The 19578-nt window shown below is 35.9% G+C and overlaps 1 protein-coding gene and 1 non-coding gene across 2 annotated transcripts; one reads left to right on the top strand and one right to left on the bottom strand.

The window, feature by feature from the left end:
• Positions 1-920: 920 nt before the first annotated feature.
• On the bottom strand, positions 921-1838 carry LOC120089044. Its single transcript, XM_039046477.1, has 2 exons — positions 1439-1838; positions 921-1207 (listed from the first exon to the last, which is right to left on the bottom strand). The coding sequence occupies exons 1-2, from the start codon at positions 1836-1838 to the stop codon at positions 921-923; spliced, it is 687 nt and encodes a 228-aa protein (XP_038902405.1).
• Positions 1839-2285: 447 nt separating this feature from the next.
• Positions 2286-2392, top strand: LOC120089612. The gene has a single exon (XR_005485285.1). It is a non-coding gene; the product is annotated as a small nucleolar RNA R71 (small nucleolar RNA).
• The last annotated feature ends 17186 nt before the right edge of the window (positions 2393-19578 follow it).

Here is a 19578-nt window from a genome sequence, read left to right as displayed (position 1 = left end):
ATTAAATTGAAAGTGGGAAGTAAAAATATTTAAATAAGATGAGGCAAGGAAGGACACAAACCTCAAATTTAATTTTTTGCCTGCATCATTTTGATCTCATCCTTTCCTATGATGGGTTGATATTGTTATTGCGATGGACTGATATATATATATATATTTAAATTGAAACCGATCACATGTTTTAAGCCCATCGCATTACTCCGTCACATTGGTTTATTGCGATCAAAATTATGAAATAAAAAAGATAGAAAGAAGTACGAAGAAGAGTTGACAATCATAAAGAGTAGTAAATATGCAAAGAGTAAAATAGATTCTTGAAAGAAAAATAAAAAGGATACTCAAAAGAATATACTTCATCCCTGATAAATGTATGCCACTTATCGTCGTAGGAACTGAGCGTTTCTTATTTATTCTTGCTTCCCCAAGTCAATGGAAGTTTTCTTACATTGGAAATCTCCTCCATGATACATCTTTACTCTTTGTCCATTCACTTTAAATGCGTTGGTCCCATCTTTGTTGTTCAATTCCACCGCTCCATATGGGAATACTTCATTGATTATGAAAGGCTCGGACTAATGCAACTTCAGTTTTCCAGGAAAGAGACGCAGCCTAGAGTTGAACAGTAATACCCTTTGACCTGTCTTGAGGTTTTTCTCACAAAGATGCTTATCATGCCATCGCTTGGTGCGTTCTTTGTAAATTTTGGAATTCTCATACGCTTGTAATCTCCAGTCGTCTAGCTCTAACAGTTGAAGTTTTCTCTCTTCTTCTGTAGCCTTAAGATCAAAGTTAAGTTTCTTAACTGCCCACATCGCCTTATATTCCAGTTCCAATGGTAGATAAAAGGCTTTCCAAACACCAACGCATATGGTGACATGCCTATGGGTGTCTTATAAGTAGTCTGATATGCCCACAAGGCATCATCCAGTTTCATGGTCCAATCCTTCTGCGATAGGTTCACCGTCTTCTCTAAGATTGACTTGATTTCTCTGTTGAAAACCTTTTGCTTGTCCATTTGTTTGGGGGTGATATGCAGTGGCAATCTTATGGTGGACATTATATTTGATCAATAGTTTACTAACAATGCGATTCACAAAGTCGGTCCCTTCATCACTTATTATGACATGTGGGGTGCCAAAACGAGTGAAGTTGTTTTTCTGCAAGAACTTAGAGACCGTAGCCACATCGTTTGCAACATATGAAATAGCTTCAATCCATTTGGAAACATAGTTGACAACCAATATAATGTATTTATGACCATTTGACGATGGAAATGGTCCCATGAAATCTATTCCCCAAACATCGAATAGCTTCACCTCCAAAATGATGTTCATTGGCATCACATTTTTTTATGAAATGGTTCCAGTGCATTGGCATTTATTGCATTTCATGAAGTATTCTCGTGTGTCCTTAAACAGAGTGGGCCAGTAATACTCACATTGCAAAACTTTTTCTATTGTGCGCTGTCCACCAAAATGCCCTCCATAGGGTGATTCATGACACTGAAACAATATGCGATGGAAAGCAGTTTTTGGAACATAGAGTCTCAGTATCTGGTCTGGTCCCCTTTTGTAGAGATTCGGATCATCCCAGTAGTAAAATTTGCATTCATGAATGAGCCTTTTCTTTTGATGGGATGTGTAGTTTTCAGGGAATTGTTTGCAGACCAAGAAGTTGACAATATCTACATACCAGGGTAGTTCTTCAATCTTAAGCAACTTCTCATCAGGAAATGAGGCGTTCACCTCCGACTGGATGTGATCCACTTTTGGATTCTCTAATCTTGATAAATGGTTAGTGATCTGGTTCTCTGTTCCCTTTCGGTCGATTATTTCCATATTAAAATCTTAGAGTAAGAGAAGCCATTGGATTAGTCTAGGCTTCACATCTTTTTTGGTCATCAAATATCTTATCGCAGAGTGGTTTGTGTGGACTATCACTTTTGACCCCAACAAGTAAGGTCTAAATTTTTCAATCGCAAAACTTACCGTTAAAAGTTCTTTCTCGGTGGTGGTGTAATTCGCCTACGTGGAGTTTAATGTTCTTTAGCATATGCGATGGGGTGTAACATTGTCTTTACTTTTTGTGCCAATACTGCCCCCATCGCATATCTGCTAGCATCGCACATTAGTTCGAATGCTTTGCCCAATCAGATGCGATCAAGAATAATCTTTGCTTCATCATATATTTTGTCCAGCAGATCTATTGTTGCTGCCGCATTGACAGTTGTCTGCGTTTCAGAGTTGAGTCCATGATATAAAATCTCCATTTGGAGGAAATCTGGCAATCCATTGTGTGGGCAGTTGCGTACTAGTCTCTTGAATCTCACCCATGCGTTACTGAGCGATTCATCTTCTTCTTGTTTAAAATTGGTGATCAATTTCCTACTTCTGCCATTCTCTGTGGCAGGGAAATACTTCTTCATAAACTTTTCTACAACTTTCTCCCATGACGTTATCTCTCCTCGTTTGAGAGAGTAAGCCCATTTTCCTGCTTTATCACATAGTGAAAATGGAAATAACGTGAGTCGAACCTCTTCTTGGGAAATAGGGAACATAAAAGTGTTGCAAATTTCAATGAAACTTCGTACATGGGCGTGCGGATCTTCACCACGCCATCCTCCGATTTGTCCTGCTGTTTGTATCGTTTGTAACATTACTGGCTTCATCTTGATCCTTGATCCATCCAATGCTAGTCTCATAATTCCTGGGGAGAGTTCATACAAGTTTGGTGACACATAGTTTCGGATGGATCTATTGTGATCATTTGCCAGTAGGATAGGATTTTCCAACATGTTGTTTTTATTTGCTACTCGTTCCTCAGGTTGTTCAGCCATTCTGTGAACTCTTCCTTGCCGTTTACGTCTGTTTCTCTGCCTTTTGCGAAAAGTTCCTTTGATCTCTAGGTCGTACTTGAGCTTAGGATTATGTCCTTCGCTCATACGATGCTTGCTTCTTCCTTCACAGGTGGAATGGAAATACAAAAAAGGTCAAAAGTTGCAAAGATCAAAGAGGTTTGATGTTAGCGCAATCTATACCGTAATCCTCAGCAATGGCGCCAAAAAATTGATGCGTTGATTTATCATGCGATGAAAGGATGTGTGGATGCGATGATCATGCGAGTTTTTTTAATAAAGCCCAAGTATAGGCCTTCTTAGGGTCTTGGTAAGTCCAGGGTCGAACACAGGGATTACTAAATAGATATCCAACGGACTCTCTAATCCTATTGCGATGGTGATAACAAAGTAGATGGTGATTTAACTTATATTTTTTAATGCGATGGAATTAAATGTGCAGCGATGAAAAGTTGGTGTTATAACAAGTATGCGATGAAGGGGTTGAGAAGAGATTTAGCTAGCATTTAATAAGGTTTTGTTCAAGTCATGCGATCATGCTATACACAAATATTAAGCACTACATTTCTCAATGCATAGTGTCACATTTCCTATTTCTGGGATGCATGCAATGTGTATGAAATGTAGCAGATAGAACTTATTTCTAAGTCTCTAATCTTGTTTATGGGATCTAATCCGACTCTCTCAAGCCTAGATTCTGTCTTCAGACTACTCTCTTAAGTACTCCAAATGATGAATGAAGCATACATAAGACAAGATGATCGCATAAAGTGCATAGCTTAAGTCACGCCAGCTAAGTACTTCTCAACCCATTCACAAATTTAGTTACTCATACATGGTGTGGAGAGACTGAACATAAATTGAAATGAAGTTTCCAGTTTTGCAATAAAGTGTTGAATACAAAACAATAAATGGAGTAAGAAGTATCAAGCATGGTAAACAATGTCTTGCTTCCTCTGGCTTTTTAGACTGCTCTTATCACTTCAATTCTTTCCCAAATTGTAGAATCTTGCTCTTGCAAGGGTTGGGCATCTCTCCTTCATGTTGTTTCCAGCAGTCTCTCGACCTCTCCAAAAATTAATTTCTTCTCAAGAATTCCCTTCCCTCGGCTTCTCCTCGCCTCCTCGCGCGCTCCTTTTCTGGTTTGGTAGCATTGGGTATTTATAGACTTCTAGGCAAAGCAATTCTTCTCACTAATGATTGCTTAGATGGGCAACATTAATTTCCATACCCTATTACGCCGTCTGATAGTCACTGGAAGTTCAATGTATTTGCAACGGTATGGTCTTTGAACGACTCTCAACTGTATTTCCAAATTGACCGTTATCAGTTTTACGTCCCATCATGTTTCATTATATTGTTGCCTTTATGTAAGGTCTTTACGCGATCATCTTTGAGGTACTCTTGGATCGCAAACTCAAGCGTGCCATTGCATTGTACCTGCACAAAATAACTCAATTTAACTATTTTTATGCAATGAGCATTAGCGATCGCAATTTTCTTTTAGTTTGTCACATTAAATCGTAATATTGCCTATTTTACCATCGCTTTCTCCCATTGTTTTAATAATTTGAGCTTTAATAACATGTATTTCTACCAGTTATCACCTACCACTTTGGGGATTCATCTGATTGGGGAGCTGGAAACTCAGCTACACAAGATAGAATTTGATCCTTCCCCGAAGTAGAGATAAATAGATAAATGGCTCCCTTAAGGGCTGATTCTGAGGCTTGAACAATGTGGCGCCACACCTTCTTATAGCTCGAGAAGGCTTCACTCATAGTAGGACTATAATGTATTGTTCATTGGAGGAATCAGTGGTACTTAAGGTATTAGATGTAATTACAGGGGCAAAACGGTAAATTGGCCTAACTGTACTTACGTGCGATAGTGAAGGGTTATCGTACTGTTGATTGGTTATATCCAATGGACATAAAAATATATCTGTACCACGAAGGGTGCAGCAGTCGGTCTTTAGTGGAGTGCCCGATAGTTAACGGATGGTGGATATTATGATTAAAGAGTTCAGTTAGTTATTCACGTACCATTGGAGCTTCAAGTTACAGGTTCATAAGGTCCCTTTGGTAGCTCAATGGATGCATGTTGAGAATCAGTTTTTGGGTTAGTTTGAAGCGTTCAAATTAATAAGATAAAATTTGATTATATATGATATAATTAAATTGCTTCAATTATATGTGATATAATTGATTTGTTGTATTAGATGCATTAATTGGAGGAATTAATATTAAATTCCATAAAGGAGGAAAAGAACTATGGTTTTTATATTGCATGAAATATGATATTAAAACTATAAGTTATGAATATATTATTTATTTATAATTAAATCTATTATGGGATAATTGCTTTCAGTTTTTTCTCCTAATAACCAACGTAATGGGAAGTTATAATAAGTTATGGTAACTGATGGATAAAATTTTTAGTTTTTTAATAATGGAACAATAATCGAACGCGCATTAACAAAAAGCTATATGATAGCTTGAGAGAGAAAACGATCGTGTATCGAGTTTTCTATATGATAGTCGCTTGCTTCTAAATGATCGAGTACCAAAGACTACACGATAGACTCCTGACTTCTCCCACTTATTCAATCTCACACGATCGTTCAACTCCTCATTCCCTCTACCAAATCCATATACATCCCGCAACTCCTCGATTCTCACACTGAGAATACCAAGGTAGCCTCGTGGTGGTGTCTGCTTTATAACGCTGAAGCATGTTCATAGTTAGCTCAAGATTTTCATTGTATTTTCTTCTTGAAGCATGTTCTAATTTAAAGTTTATGCATAATTGTTGTTGTTTGATTGTAAATATGTATGTTATTTCACAATAGGGTTTGGAACGATCTGCTTCCGCTCATTGGTTCTCTTTGTTAAGAGATCCATCAATTGGTATCAGAGCCAGGTTGTTCTGATATTCCAAATTCCATTGATGCATTGAATTACATTTGAGATCTTGGTGGGTTTTATGTTGTCTACAATACATTTAAATGTTAGATGTTGTTGTGGATGTGAATCTATGGATGCTTTGGGATGATTACCTCTCTTTGTTGAAGCTTTCTTTACTTTTCAAGTTAATTTTTAAGGAACCCTGTGTTTTTGGGCATCATGACTTTTCTATCGAGTCTGTATTCAAAGTGTTTGAGTCTATAAGAGTCGTTCTGTTGGATTGTATGTCCTAAAAACTCGTAGTTTGTAAAATAATAAACATCTTCTATAATCAATATACTTATTATTGATTTCACAAATTGTACGAATGTCTAAATCATAGAAATTAAGACCCATGACTATTGTATGAGTACTTGAACTTTATTTGGAGACATAAGAGTGGGTCGGGTTCGATTAAATAGTCAAAATGATCTATGGTACATGAAAGGTTGGGTACCTTATTTTGGTAACACCATTGGATGTGGCCTACTATGTAGTTGTTACAAAGAGTTGTAAAGTGCTACATTCGATGTGATCCTAATTCGTACATGTTACAACATGAGGAGTGGGGGCGTCCTATGCAATGAGTTTGCATAAGATCAGGACCAAGAAATAAGTCACTCTTACTTTATAACGTTGTTTACTGTTTAAGACTGACTATTTCACCTAGATGATCTAGGTATCTAATTTTTTATTGGTGGGTGTATTATATGAGAAATATGAAACTGGTGCACTAATATGGTTTTCTAAGTTCTGACTATTTAATTCTCTTTAATTTCTCATTTAAATTTGTAATTGGCTCTTGTTTGATGAGCTTTTATGTGTTAGAAAGAGTCTATAATTTATTTGGAGTCATTAGAGTCAAAAGTAAGTTGTAAATCGAAGAAACGAGCGAAGTGGCCGAGTTGTAGTTCCAGAAAATTAGCATTTATTCTAATCGTCATTGAGCTCTAGTAGCTAAACGATCGTTTAGCTTCATGCGTTAGACAATATGAAGAAAATCTAAGTGATCGTGTAGCTTTGGGCGTTGATCGTTGAGGTATTGTGTGCTAGACGATCCTCTACCTGCTAGAGCTAAGTGATGCGTTGTATTGCTATACAATGGCACTACACGATCGTGTAGCATCGGGTGGGAGCTAAGTGATGTGATGAAGATCTATACGATAGCCCTGAGCGATCGCTTACCACGATCATTTACCTTTGATTGGGAGCTCAATAATGCGTTCAGTTTCTAAGTGATAACACTCTGCAATCGTTTACCTCTATGCGGCAGCTAAGCGATGCGTCGAGTTGTTAAGCGATAGCAATACACGTTTGCTTACCTCTATGCGGCAGCTAAGCGTGCATTAAGTTGCTAAGCAATAGCACTATGTGATCGCTTACCTTTGTGTGGCAGTTGGGTGATACATTGAATGCTATGTGATGGCATTAAGCGATCGTTTATCTTTTGCTCGTGCAAAACGATCGGCTTCATGCATTAGACGATGGAACTAAACGATCGTGTAGCTTCCTTCGGTACTATACGATGACATTATGCGATAGAAGGAAAATACTACACGATCGTGTAGCTTTGCTAAACGATCAAGCATTTACTAAACGATCAGGCAAAATGCAAGACGATGGTCGTCATTGCTAAACGATGAGACTTAGCAAGATGTTGAACATGAGCAAGGGGAGCCGGTTCGACCGGTTCTTCTAGGGTCTGGTTCGGTTCAGCTTTGAATGGTTCTTGGCTGGTCTTGTTCAGACGGTTCTGGTCCGATTCAAGCTACTTTGGTTCGTTTTGGAGTGGTTCGAGCGGTCCGGGAGCGGTTCAAAAGCTGTTTTGTAATAATTGGGTTTTGTTTGCTTGTTTTTGCCAAAAATAAAACTATATCAGTCTGTGTTTAATTATTTATGCATTTGATGTATGTTATAATTAAATAAATCTTATATTTGCATATAGTATGCCATTTAGATTTAAAATTCCACCATAGGAAACATGTTACATGCATTGAAAGTATGTTATAATTGTTATAATATATAGTAAGCATGTTAGGGTTTCTTGTATTTAATATAAATGTTATAATAAATGATGAATGCCTCATGTATATTATTGATGTATGACATGTCTAAAATTTTATAAGTTGTTATAAAATTGGGTTAGACATTTAAAATCCATAATCAACAGTAACATGCTCACGTAGGTTGATGACCTGTTTTAATTGTTAAAACATATAAAACCTAGGTTACAAACTCAACCAATATATAATCCCGTCTAAGGTTGGGGGTACTTAAGTTGATAGTTTATGGAACACCTCCTGCCTGGGGATTATGGCTGGATTATTGAGCGTTGGTAACCGGTTATATGAGCATATGTGAGTAACGTGAGGTAATAAAATGCTTTATCACATAGACATCATAGGTTAAAATTCAATTATAAAAGTTATACTTGGATAAACCACATAGACTTAGGGTTGTTTTATTAGCCGAAAAGAACCTAAGTATAAATCTACCCAAATAGAACACCTCAGTGGGAGTTTAATAACTTCTATATGATAGAGTTATTAGAAAACTTCAATGGGAGATTAATAACATATATGATACGTTATTTTTAGCTTTCATGTCTCTAAGAGTTCACAATCTAGATTTAAGCAGTACTTCATGTCACCCTGGAATTGACCTCCCTACGGAAAGTATTTTTAGCTTAAATCTAGATTTCGGTGAATAAGAGGAATTTGTTCAAACATAAGTCTATTATACGATAAATAGATTTCAACTGCCACGTCTCCACATAGTTTACACCATGAGATTCATATGACGCTTCGTGTCACCCTGGAAGTGGCCTCCTTATGGAGAGTGTTTTGTATGAGTCAATATCGAGGTAAAAGTAGGAAGTAGTTCATAGTAAGTGGGTGAAGGATATGTGCCAATATATCCTACGGTCTCTTCCATTAGTTTGAACCGTGAGCTTCCTATGTTGCGCTTGCTGGTTAGCTTTAAGCAGCCCTTTACTAGTCATTTAGCAATGACTATCCCCATGGAGGGTTGTAACATAGGATTCAAAACAACCCAGGCTTCAGTAAAATGAATAGGGTTTTATAGTTTCATCTTGAATATTGTCTTCTATTTTGGAGGAAATTCATACCGTTCTATAAGATATGAAAATGGTGGGTCACACTTACAAGAATTACTAAGTTGTTAGTAAAGGTCTTGACCGAAAACGATAACTAAATAACCATAGGAATAAGAGTTGTTCCAGAGATAGTGTTTGGTCAAAATTGTTTGTTTTAGTGAAGGAGTATCTGACTACCCCTTGGTAGCACATGTTTTGACTCACTAAAATATCGTTGCAAATAAATAATGATTATGGGTACATTATTAGTTTTTGCTAAAACTTAATTTTGGATTTAGTTACAATGTGTTAATTAGAATTTGTTTGAAATTTATCAGCATGCTGAATTCTAGAATACTCGCTTCCGATGTACATAATAGTAAAATCAAACCAACAAACAAATTACTAGTGGTTAATTATACCAATAGAGTTTTAATAGAGGATTGTCCTGTATCTCCCAACTCATCTAAAATTATGAATTATGTAGATGAGAATGCTTAATTTGAACAACAAGATAAATATGATTTACTTGTTATCGAAACATGTTTAGTGGAAAACGATAAAATCTGGATAATTGATTCAGGTGCCGCTAATCATGTGTGTACTATCTCACATGAAATAAGTTCCTGGAGACAGTTGACAGAAGGTGAAAAAATCTTTAAGATAGGGACTGGGGAGATTGTTTCAGCCAAAGCAGTGAGAGATATGAAGTTATTTATAGGAGATAAGTACATTTATTTGAAAAGTGTATATTATATTCCTTATATTAAAAGGAATCTAATATTTGTCTCTTGTTTGCTAGAACAAAATTATAAAGTTTATTTCGAAAATAGTGAAGTGTTCACCAAAATGGGAAATAAACAAATTTGCTCTGCAAAATTAGAAAATAACTTATATATGTTAAAACCAACTGAGTTCAAAGCTATTTTGAACATAGAGATGTTTAAAATTGTTGGGACTCATAAGAAAAGGAAGATTTCTCCAAATTCCTATCTTTGGCACTTGAGATTAGGTCACATAAATCCAAACAAGATTGAGAGATTAGTTATAAACGGTCATCTAAATAAGTTGGAAGACAGTTCATTACCACCATGTGAGTCCTGTCTTGAGGGTAAAATGACAAAAATATCTTTTCTTGGAAAAGGCCTTAGAGCCAAAGAACCCCTAGAGCTGATTCACTCAAATCTTTGTGGGCCTATAAATGTTAGAGCAAGAAGAGGGTATGAATATTTCATCACTTTTATAGACAATTATTCTAGGTATGGGCATGTTTACCTAATGTGCTAAAAGTCTGTAACTTTTGAAATGTTCAAAAAGTATAAGGCTGAGGTTGAAAACCAATTAGGTAAAAAGATTAAAACACTTCGATCGGATCGAGGTGGTGAGTATATGGACATAGAATTCAAGAACTATTTTATAGAACATGGAATTCAGTCTCAACTCACAGCCCCTGGCACACCTCAGCAGAACGGTGTGGTAGAGAGGAGAAACAGAACCTTGTTGGACATAGTTCATTCCATGATGAGTTATGCTCATTTACCAAATTCTTTTTGGGGACACGCAGTTGGGATTACGGTGTATATTGTGAACATAGTTCCCTCAAAAAGCGTTTCTGAAACGCCCTACGAGCTCTGGATGGGATGTAAATGAAATTTATGTCACTTCAAGATTTGGGGTTGTCCAGCACATGTGTTGGTACAAAATCCTAAAAAGCTGGAACATCATTCAAAAGTATTTATATTGGTAGGCTACCCAAAATAAACAAAAGATGGTTTCTTTTATGATCCTCAGGAAGATAAAGTGTTTGTATCGACAAATGCAACGTTCTTGGAGGAAGATAATATAAAGAACCATCAACCTCGCAGTAAGCTAGTAATAAAAGAAATGTCTAAACAAATAAAAAAATGTATCAACAAGAGTTGTTGATCGAACAGGTCCTTCAACAAGAGTTGTTGATAGAGCAGGTCCGTCAACAAGAGTTGTTGATGAAATTGATTTTTCACATCCTTCTTAAGAACTGATAATGCCTTGTCGTAGTGGGAAGGTTGTGCAACAGCCTGACCGGTACATGGGTTTAACTGAAATACAAGTCATCATACTAGATGATGGTTTAAAAGATCCATTGTCTTTTAATCAAGCAATGAACGATGTGGACAAAGAGAAAATAATTAAAGCCATGCACCTTGAAATGGAATCTATGTATTTCAATTCTGTCTGGTAACTTGTAGATCAACCTAAAAGGGTAAAACCCATTGATTGTAAATGGATCTACAAGAGAAAATGAGCCCTAGCTAGTAATGTACAGACCTACAAAGCTAGACTTGCGGCAAAAGAGTTTACCCAAAGAGAGGGGTTAGATTTTGAAGAAACCTTCTCTCCAATAGCCATGATAAAGTCTGTTATTTTATGATTATGAAATATGGAAAATGGATGTCAAGACAACTTTTTTGAATGGCTATCTTGAAAAGAGTATCTATATGTCTTAACCAGAAGGGTTTATACAGCAGGGTCAAGAGCAAAAGGTTTGCAAGCTTAATCGATCCATTTATGGATTAAAACAAGGTAGTAGATCCTAGAATATGAGATTTGACATTGTGATTAAATCTTATGGCTTTGAACAAAGTATTGACGAACCCTGTGTATACAAGAAAATCATCAATAAAACTGTCGCTTTTTTGGTGTTGTATGTTGATAATATTCTACTCATTGGGAGTGAGGTAGAATATCTAGCTGACGTTAAGAAATGGTTGGCTTCGAAATTCCAAATGAAAGATATGGGAGAAGCATAATATTGGAATCCAAATAGTTTGGAATCGCAAGAACAAAACATTGCCATTATCTCAAGCATCTTATATAGAAAAAATGTTGTCTAGATATAAAATGCAAAATTCTAAGAAAGGATATTTACCTTTCAGGCATGGAAGTCACCTGTGTAAGGAATAGAGTCCTAAGATACCTCAGGAAGATGAGGAGATGAATCGAATTCCATATGCATCTGCAGTTGGGAGTTTAATGTATGCAATGTTATGTACTCGTCACGATATATGCTATGCCGTAGAAATTGTTAGCAGATTTCAGTCCAATCCGGGTCATGACCAATGGACTACTGTTAAAAACATTCTCAGGTATTTTTGGATCTAATCCTTACTGGATACACTGATTCTGACTTTCAGACCGATATTGATTCAAGGAAATCATCTTATGGGTTAGTATTCACTCTTAACGGAGGAGTAGTTATGTGGAGAAGCATCAAACAGAGTTGTATTGCGAACTCCACAATGGAAGCTGAGTATATAGCTGCAAGGGAAGCAACAAAGGATGTAATATGGCTCAGAAAGTTCCTGACAAATCTGGAAGTAGTTCCTAACATGCACCTGCCTGTCACTCTCTATTATGACAACAGTGGAGCAGTTGCAAATTCAAAGNTGACAAATCTGGAAGTAGTTCCTAACATGCACCTGCCTGTCACTCTCTATTATGACAACAGTGGAGCAGTTGCAAATTCAAAGGAACCGCGAAGCCATAAAAGGGGAAAGCACATCGAACGGAAGTACCATCTCACCAGGGAGATTGTACACAGAGGAGACATTATTGTCACTCAGATTGCTTCCCAAGACAACTTAACTGATCCATTTACGAAGGCCCTCTCGGCTAAAGTGTTCGAGGGTCACTTAGTACGACTATGTCTACGAGTTTTGTATCACTAAGGCAAGTGGAAGAATTTGTGGGTATTGTTATGCCCTAGTTTATTGTATTTGTACATTTTATTCTCTCCATGTAAACTCAACATTGTATATATTTGTATATATTGATCCACTAGAGTTTTAGTCCAAGTGGGAGTATTGTTGGGTTTTATGTCCTAAAAACTTGTAGTTTGTAAAATAATAAACATCTTCTATAATCAATATACTTGTTATTGATTTCACAAATTGTACGAAAGTCTAAATGCAATAAACTAAGACCCATGACTATTGTATGAGTACTTGAACTTTATGTGGAGACATAAGAGTGGACCAGGTTCAAGTAAATAGTCAAAATGATTTATGGTACATGAATGAGGTTGGGTACCTTATTATGGTAACACCATTGGATGCGGGCTACTCTGTAGTTGTTACAAAGAGTTATAAAGTGTTACATACAATGTGATCCTAGTTCGTACATGTTACGACATGAGAAGTGGAGACGTCCTACGCAATGAGTTTGCATAAGATCAGGACCAAGAAATAAGTCACTCTTACTTTATCACACTATTTATTGTTTAAGACTGACTATTTCACCTAGATGACCTAGGCAACTCGATCTTAATCCTGAGCTAACTATGAACTTCTGCTTATTCGAGATTACCTTTAGATTTTCATAGTTGAGGATTGGCTCAATAACGTCGGCTGAATAAGACTCCCATTTTAGGGGTCTGATTGAATAGATAGCTGGGGACATAGGGTGTAAGACAGAGTTCATGCCTACCTGATTTAGGGAAAGGAGGAAGGTTGTTCTCCAAGTACTAAATTCAGGTCTTGAACAAGGGCCCCACCCTCTCACTAGGATGAGAGAGTTTGGTTTAGTTATGAGATCACAAACCAGTTGTTCATTAGAGGACCAGTAGGGTCTTGAGAAATAAGATGTAATCTCGGGAAAAAAACAGATATTTGACCCAGCCATTATTACGGACAACCTAAGAAGGGTCGACTTGCTGATAATGTTTAAATCATGTGGACATAATATATCTACAGTGGGGGGACTGCAACTATGGGTTTTAGTAGAGTGACCCATTAGTTAACGAATGGAGATTAACTTGGTCTAATGAGTTCAGCCAATTAATCTCGGATCGTTGGAGCCCATGATCTATAGGTCCGCGAGGTCCTTTACTAGCTCGTAACAGACTAGCTCTAGAATAGCGTGATAAGTTAATTTGAATCGTTCATATTAAAATAAGGGAGTTAGTAATTATATGAGATATAATTACGTGTTTAATTTAAGAATTAAATGGAATAGGAGAATTTATATATATTTAAATATGATTTAAATACAGAAAGATGGATATGTGTTAAAATTAATTTAATATTTGATATTAAATTAATTATGTTTTATTTAATAATTAATTTATGAAATTAATTAATTTTCTTTTTTAAAATCAAAATAGATTTTTTAAATCAAATTTTGGTTTTATGATGAAATTGAAAAGAAAAAAAACAACAAAACACTAAAATGGAAAAAAAAGATTTTCCATTATCCATCTTTGTAATTGCTCACACATGAAACATTTACTTTGGCTTTGTCTTCTCTAAGCATGAGCTACAACTTATGCAACTCACTCTTTTGCATGTTGATCTACAATATAGACAAGAGATTGGAGTGAAAAGTGGAGATGCAATCTATAAAGTTCTAGAGAGAAAATTCTGTTTGAAGAAAGGTTCTTCAACAAAGTTTTCTCCAGTGAGCATTTCTCCTTCTACCCTTGATTCAAGCTTGTTTTGAGTTGCAAAACTCAATCTAGAGCACCAAGAGAACTTGAGGTGATCTACAACAATATTTGGAGAAGATAGTAGTTGGTGAAGGAGCTTTGAAGAAGTTCTACAAGAGGTATGTCTTGAAACTCATTTGTTTCTTTAAAAGCATGCCTTATATTTTGCTAAAATTAATGAATTTGAATGCTTAGATGATTCTTGTGCTTTCACTACTGTTGATACAATCCTACAGTTCGTGATGAAGTTTCAACGCATGAAGATGTCATTCTCATCGAGGAAGAAGACTAAAGGTTCGTCGCATTATATAGCCTAGGTTAAACGATCCTTTAGATTTGGCTACGCGATCGTGAAGAAAAGTTCTACTGCACAACTAGGGAATCTTAACTCTATGCGATTATCTTGTATTATGAGTGCTTCATTCGTCCATTAGAGATACTCGGGAGGGTAATCTAAAGACAGGATCTAGGCTTAGGAAGGTGAGGTTAGAATCTAGGCTCCGAAGAGTCAGATTAAAACGCATAATCAAGAGATAGGAGCTTAGGAATAAGCACTGTTTGTTATCAACGTATCGCATGCATCCTAGAGATAGGATATGATTGTATGCGGTCACCTTGCTTTTATGCATTTTGCATCATTGCATAGGACAAGAATAGAGACTTGAGGATAAGCTCTATGAACACTTTTGCATTCAACACATGCGTCCTAAACTTAGGAGCATCACATTTGTATTGGAAAATGACTTGTTGTGCATGGTGGTAGCATGATCACATAATCTGACGCATTCCCAAATAACGCTAGCTAAAGATCTGCTCAATCCGTTCATCACATACTCAATGCATCTATCACACAACTGATTTTTCTCAAATCCACTGCATTTGTTTACTTTTTCATTAACGCAATCAACAACAAACCAACAATTTATTTATTTGGCCACCGCAAAGTTTTCATAAAAATTACCAACGGAACCTATTTTCACAAGTCCCTGTGTTCGACCTTGGACTTACCAAGAAACTTAGTGGAATTTACACTTAGATTCTGCTGAGGAAACTTGAGTGCACAATACAATTTCATCAATGCATATCATCAACATTTCTATTCAATAAAAATCAAGGATCAGCGACCAAAGTCATGTTTGAAACAACTTCAAAATCTGCGATAAAATTTCGGAGCCATACTACTTCTTAGCAGCTACATATTCTGCCTCCATTGTGGAATGTGCAATGCATCCTTGCTTGATGCTTCCACCATACTATAGCTCCTCCATTCAGAGTGAACATTACTGATACTAATATGGATTTCCTATAATTCTTATCATTCTGAAAATTAGAGTTAGTGTATCCTGTAAGGATTAAATCCATAGCACCATACACAAGCATATAGTTTTTCGTTCTCCTAAGATACTTGAGATTGGCTTTGACCATTATCCAGTGATCAAATCTTCGATTGGACTGATATCTATTGACCACTCCCACTGCATGGCAGATATCGAGCCTAGTACACAACATGACATATATAAGGCTACCTATCGTAGATGCATAAGGAAGTCGTCTCATCTTCACAACCTCTTGAGGTGTCTTGGGATACTTGTTCCTTAGAAAAAAAAAAAATTCATGCCTAAAAGGTAGTAAACCTTGGAATTCTGCATCGAATACTTGACAAGAATTTTGTTAATATACGATGCCCGAGACAAGGCTAGTGTTTTGTTCTTAGGATCACTTATAATTTGGATCCCTAGAACATACTAAGCTTCACTCAAATCTTTCATTTGGAACTGAACAACTAAACATTCCTTAATTTCGGTCAGAAAACCTACATCATTCTCAATGAGTAGGATATCATCCACATGTAACACCAAGAAAGTTACTAAACCGTTAATGATCTTCTTGTAAACACAAGGTTTCTCAACATTTTGATTAAAGTCATAAGTTTTGACCAAAACGTCAAACCTCATGTTCCAAGATCTAGATGCCTGTTTCAATCCATAGATGGACCACAATTGATCTTGCAAACATTGCTCTTGACCCTATACTATGAATCCTTTTGGTTGAATCATGTATATTATCTCTTCAAGATTACCATTCAAAAAGGCAGTCTTGGTGTCCATTTTCCATATCTCATAGTCATCCCTACAACCTGTGTATATGAAGGAACTCGTAATGAAGAGATCATTGAGTGGAAGTGGATCGTCCAAATTCCATTAATTATTGAAAATATAATTTACAGTAAACATACAATTAGACATGCATTTACATTAAACTCAACATGCTTTTTACAGAAAAGGGTTCAAGATACATTACCTTTGAAGAGCATTTCTTCGTGTAACTCCCTCGAATAGTCATGTTCCTCCTTGAAGACCTTCTTCAATGAAACCTCGAATAGAAACCCAGACACTACCACAAATAGTCCTTGGTATTCTTAAGGTGAGAACCCAAGAGTGGTAGGCTCTAACTATTTTGGTTAGGAGGGATAGTTTAAGTCTGGAAGAGGAAGAAGATTGAGAAAGATTTCTAAAACTCAAGAACACAGAATATTTCTGTAAGTTTTCTCAATCATTCAACAAATAACAAATCGTTCAATAAAGAAGAAAACAACATTTTTTTCTTTTATTCCTTTTGCCATAAAATTAATAATCACCCATCAAGGTGGTTGGAGAGAAAAAGTGAGGAAGTTATTAGTCAAATAATAATAAAACAATATAAATAAATATGATAATGAACTTATCATATTAAATTTATATTAAATTATATGTTATATCAAATATAACATATAACTTATAGTTTTAATATCGTATCACATACAATATAAACTATAGTTTCTTTTCTCTATTTTATGGCATTTAATATAAATAATATTTATATTAAATTTAACAACTATGAATCACATTCATAGAAAGTATATTTGAATCTCTTTCAAATATTTATTTCCTTCCATTAAACTATAATATATCAAATACATTATGACAATATATCATATATAATTGAAACGATTTAATTATATCATATATAATTAAATCCCTCTTATGAATTTGAATAATTAAAATTAACCAAAAAAACTGATTCTCAAGTAAATCCTTTTAAGCTACCAATGAGACCTTATGAACCTATCGCTTGAAGCTCCAACGGTTCATGAATAATTAATTAAACTCTTTAATTACATTATTTACCATTCGTCAACTGTCTGATACTCCACTAAAGACCGACAACTGCATTCGTCGCACTATAGATATATTTACGTGTCCATTTTATATAATCAATAAAAAATACGATGACCCTTCACAAATTGATCGTAAGTACACCTGGGCCAATTTACCGTTTTTCCCTTGTAGTTACATCTAATTCCTTAAGTACCACTGATTCCTCTAATGAACAATAGATCATAGTCTTACTATGACTAAACCACTTTCTGCCTAGGAGAGGGTGTGGCACCAAATTGTTCAAGACGAAGAATAAGCCCTTAAAGGAGCAATTTATCTACTTACCCCTACTTCCGGGAAGGAGTGAATTCCATCTTATGTAGTTGTGTTCTCAGTTCCCCAATCAAACGAATCCTAAAACTGGTAGGCTTGTTGAATCGAGGATCTAGTCACTCTCACCCATACAAATGAAAGGACCGCCTTTATAGGTAGAAGTTCACAACTCACTCAGGATTCAGGTCATGTTACCTATGGTCATCTTGGTGAAATGTAAGTCTTTATTATGAACGGTGTTATATAATGAGACTAAACATTTTGTCGTCTAGTCATATACAAACTCTTTTGCACAGAATATCCCCGTTCACAAGTCTAATACGTGAATGATCGGGATAAGATCATTGTAGCACTTTACAACAATTGTAACACCTAGAAAGCGGGTCATACTCGTAGTGTCACTAAGATAAGATACCCAGTCTTATCCATCTATTGCAGACCATTTAGGTTATCATTTAAACATGATCCACCTGTATGTCTCCATATATATGTTTAAGTTACAATGATAACCTTGGATGTTACTTTATTGGTTTGTGATTAATGCAACTAAAATATCACATATTTTATAGACAGAGTGAATAAAATATCATATATTATTAATCACAGAAGAGTTTGTTTATACAATGTTTACAAACTATAGGACCCTATGAGATCTAGGGCATCAACCCCAACAGTATAACCCTTTGCTACTAATCTAGCCTTGAAGGTTTGCACCTTTCCATCTACACCTCTTTTCCTCTTGTAGATCCACTTGCCACCTATATATTTTACCTATCAAGTTGGTCTATAATTTCCCAAACAGAATTGGAGTACATAGACTCCATTTCTAGATTCATGGCATTAATCCATTCATCTTTGTCAAAATCTTTCATTGCCTTTTTGTAAGACAATGGATCCTCAACATAATCATCAAAGATGTTTTAGGTTCTATTAAACCCACGTAGCGAACAGGTGGGTTCACAAACTACGTCGAGGCAATCTCAACTCTTGAGATGGATTAGTTTGGCTAGACAAACCGATATCAACAAATTTTGTTGATGTACTAGCCTCTTCAACAACTCTTGTTGAAGTTTCAGTAGTATTTTCAGAAATTGTTCTTAAAACTATTTTGTTTCGTGGTTTTTGGTCCCTCATGTGGTCTTCCTCCAAGAATGTAGCGTTTGTCGATAAAACACTTTATTTTCATTTGGATCAAGGAAGTACCCACCTCTCGTTTCCTTAGGGTACTTACAAATAGGCATAATTTCGAACGAGGTTCTAACATTTTGGAATTTGTCATAAACACATGGGCTGGACATCCCCAAATTCTGAAGTGGCATAAACTACCTTTATGGCCTCTCCATAACTCCAAGGTGTTTCAGAAACACTCTTTGATGGAACGTTGTTCAAAATGTAAATAGCAGTCTCTATTGCAAATCCCTAAAACGAGTCAGGAAGTTGAGCATAACTCATCATAAATCGAACCATGTCCAATAGGGTTCTATTTCTTCTTTTTGATACACCATTATGCTAAAGTGTACTAGGGGTCGAGAGTTGAGACGTTATTCCATGTTTTATCATATAATTCTTAATTCTTAAATCTATATGCTTTTCACCACAATCAGATAAAGTGTTTTTATCTTTTTACCTAACAAGTTTTCAACCTCAGTTTTAGATTCCTTGAACTTTCAAGTGCTTCAAACTTGTATTGCATTAGGTATAAATACTCGTATCTTGAATAATCATCTATAAAAAAGATGAGATATTCTTACCCT

This window comes from Benincasa hispida, chromosome 10, assembly GCF_009727055.1.
Source record: "Benincasa hispida cultivar B227 chromosome 10, ASM972705v1, whole genome shotgun sequence".
In the NCBI taxonomy this organism is placed as follows: domain Eukaryota; kingdom Viridiplantae; phylum Streptophyta; class Magnoliopsida; order Cucurbitales; family Cucurbitaceae; genus Benincasa; species Benincasa hispida.
Note: the sequence above shows the minus strand (reverse complement) of the source record. Positions and strands in the feature narration are given on the sequence as shown.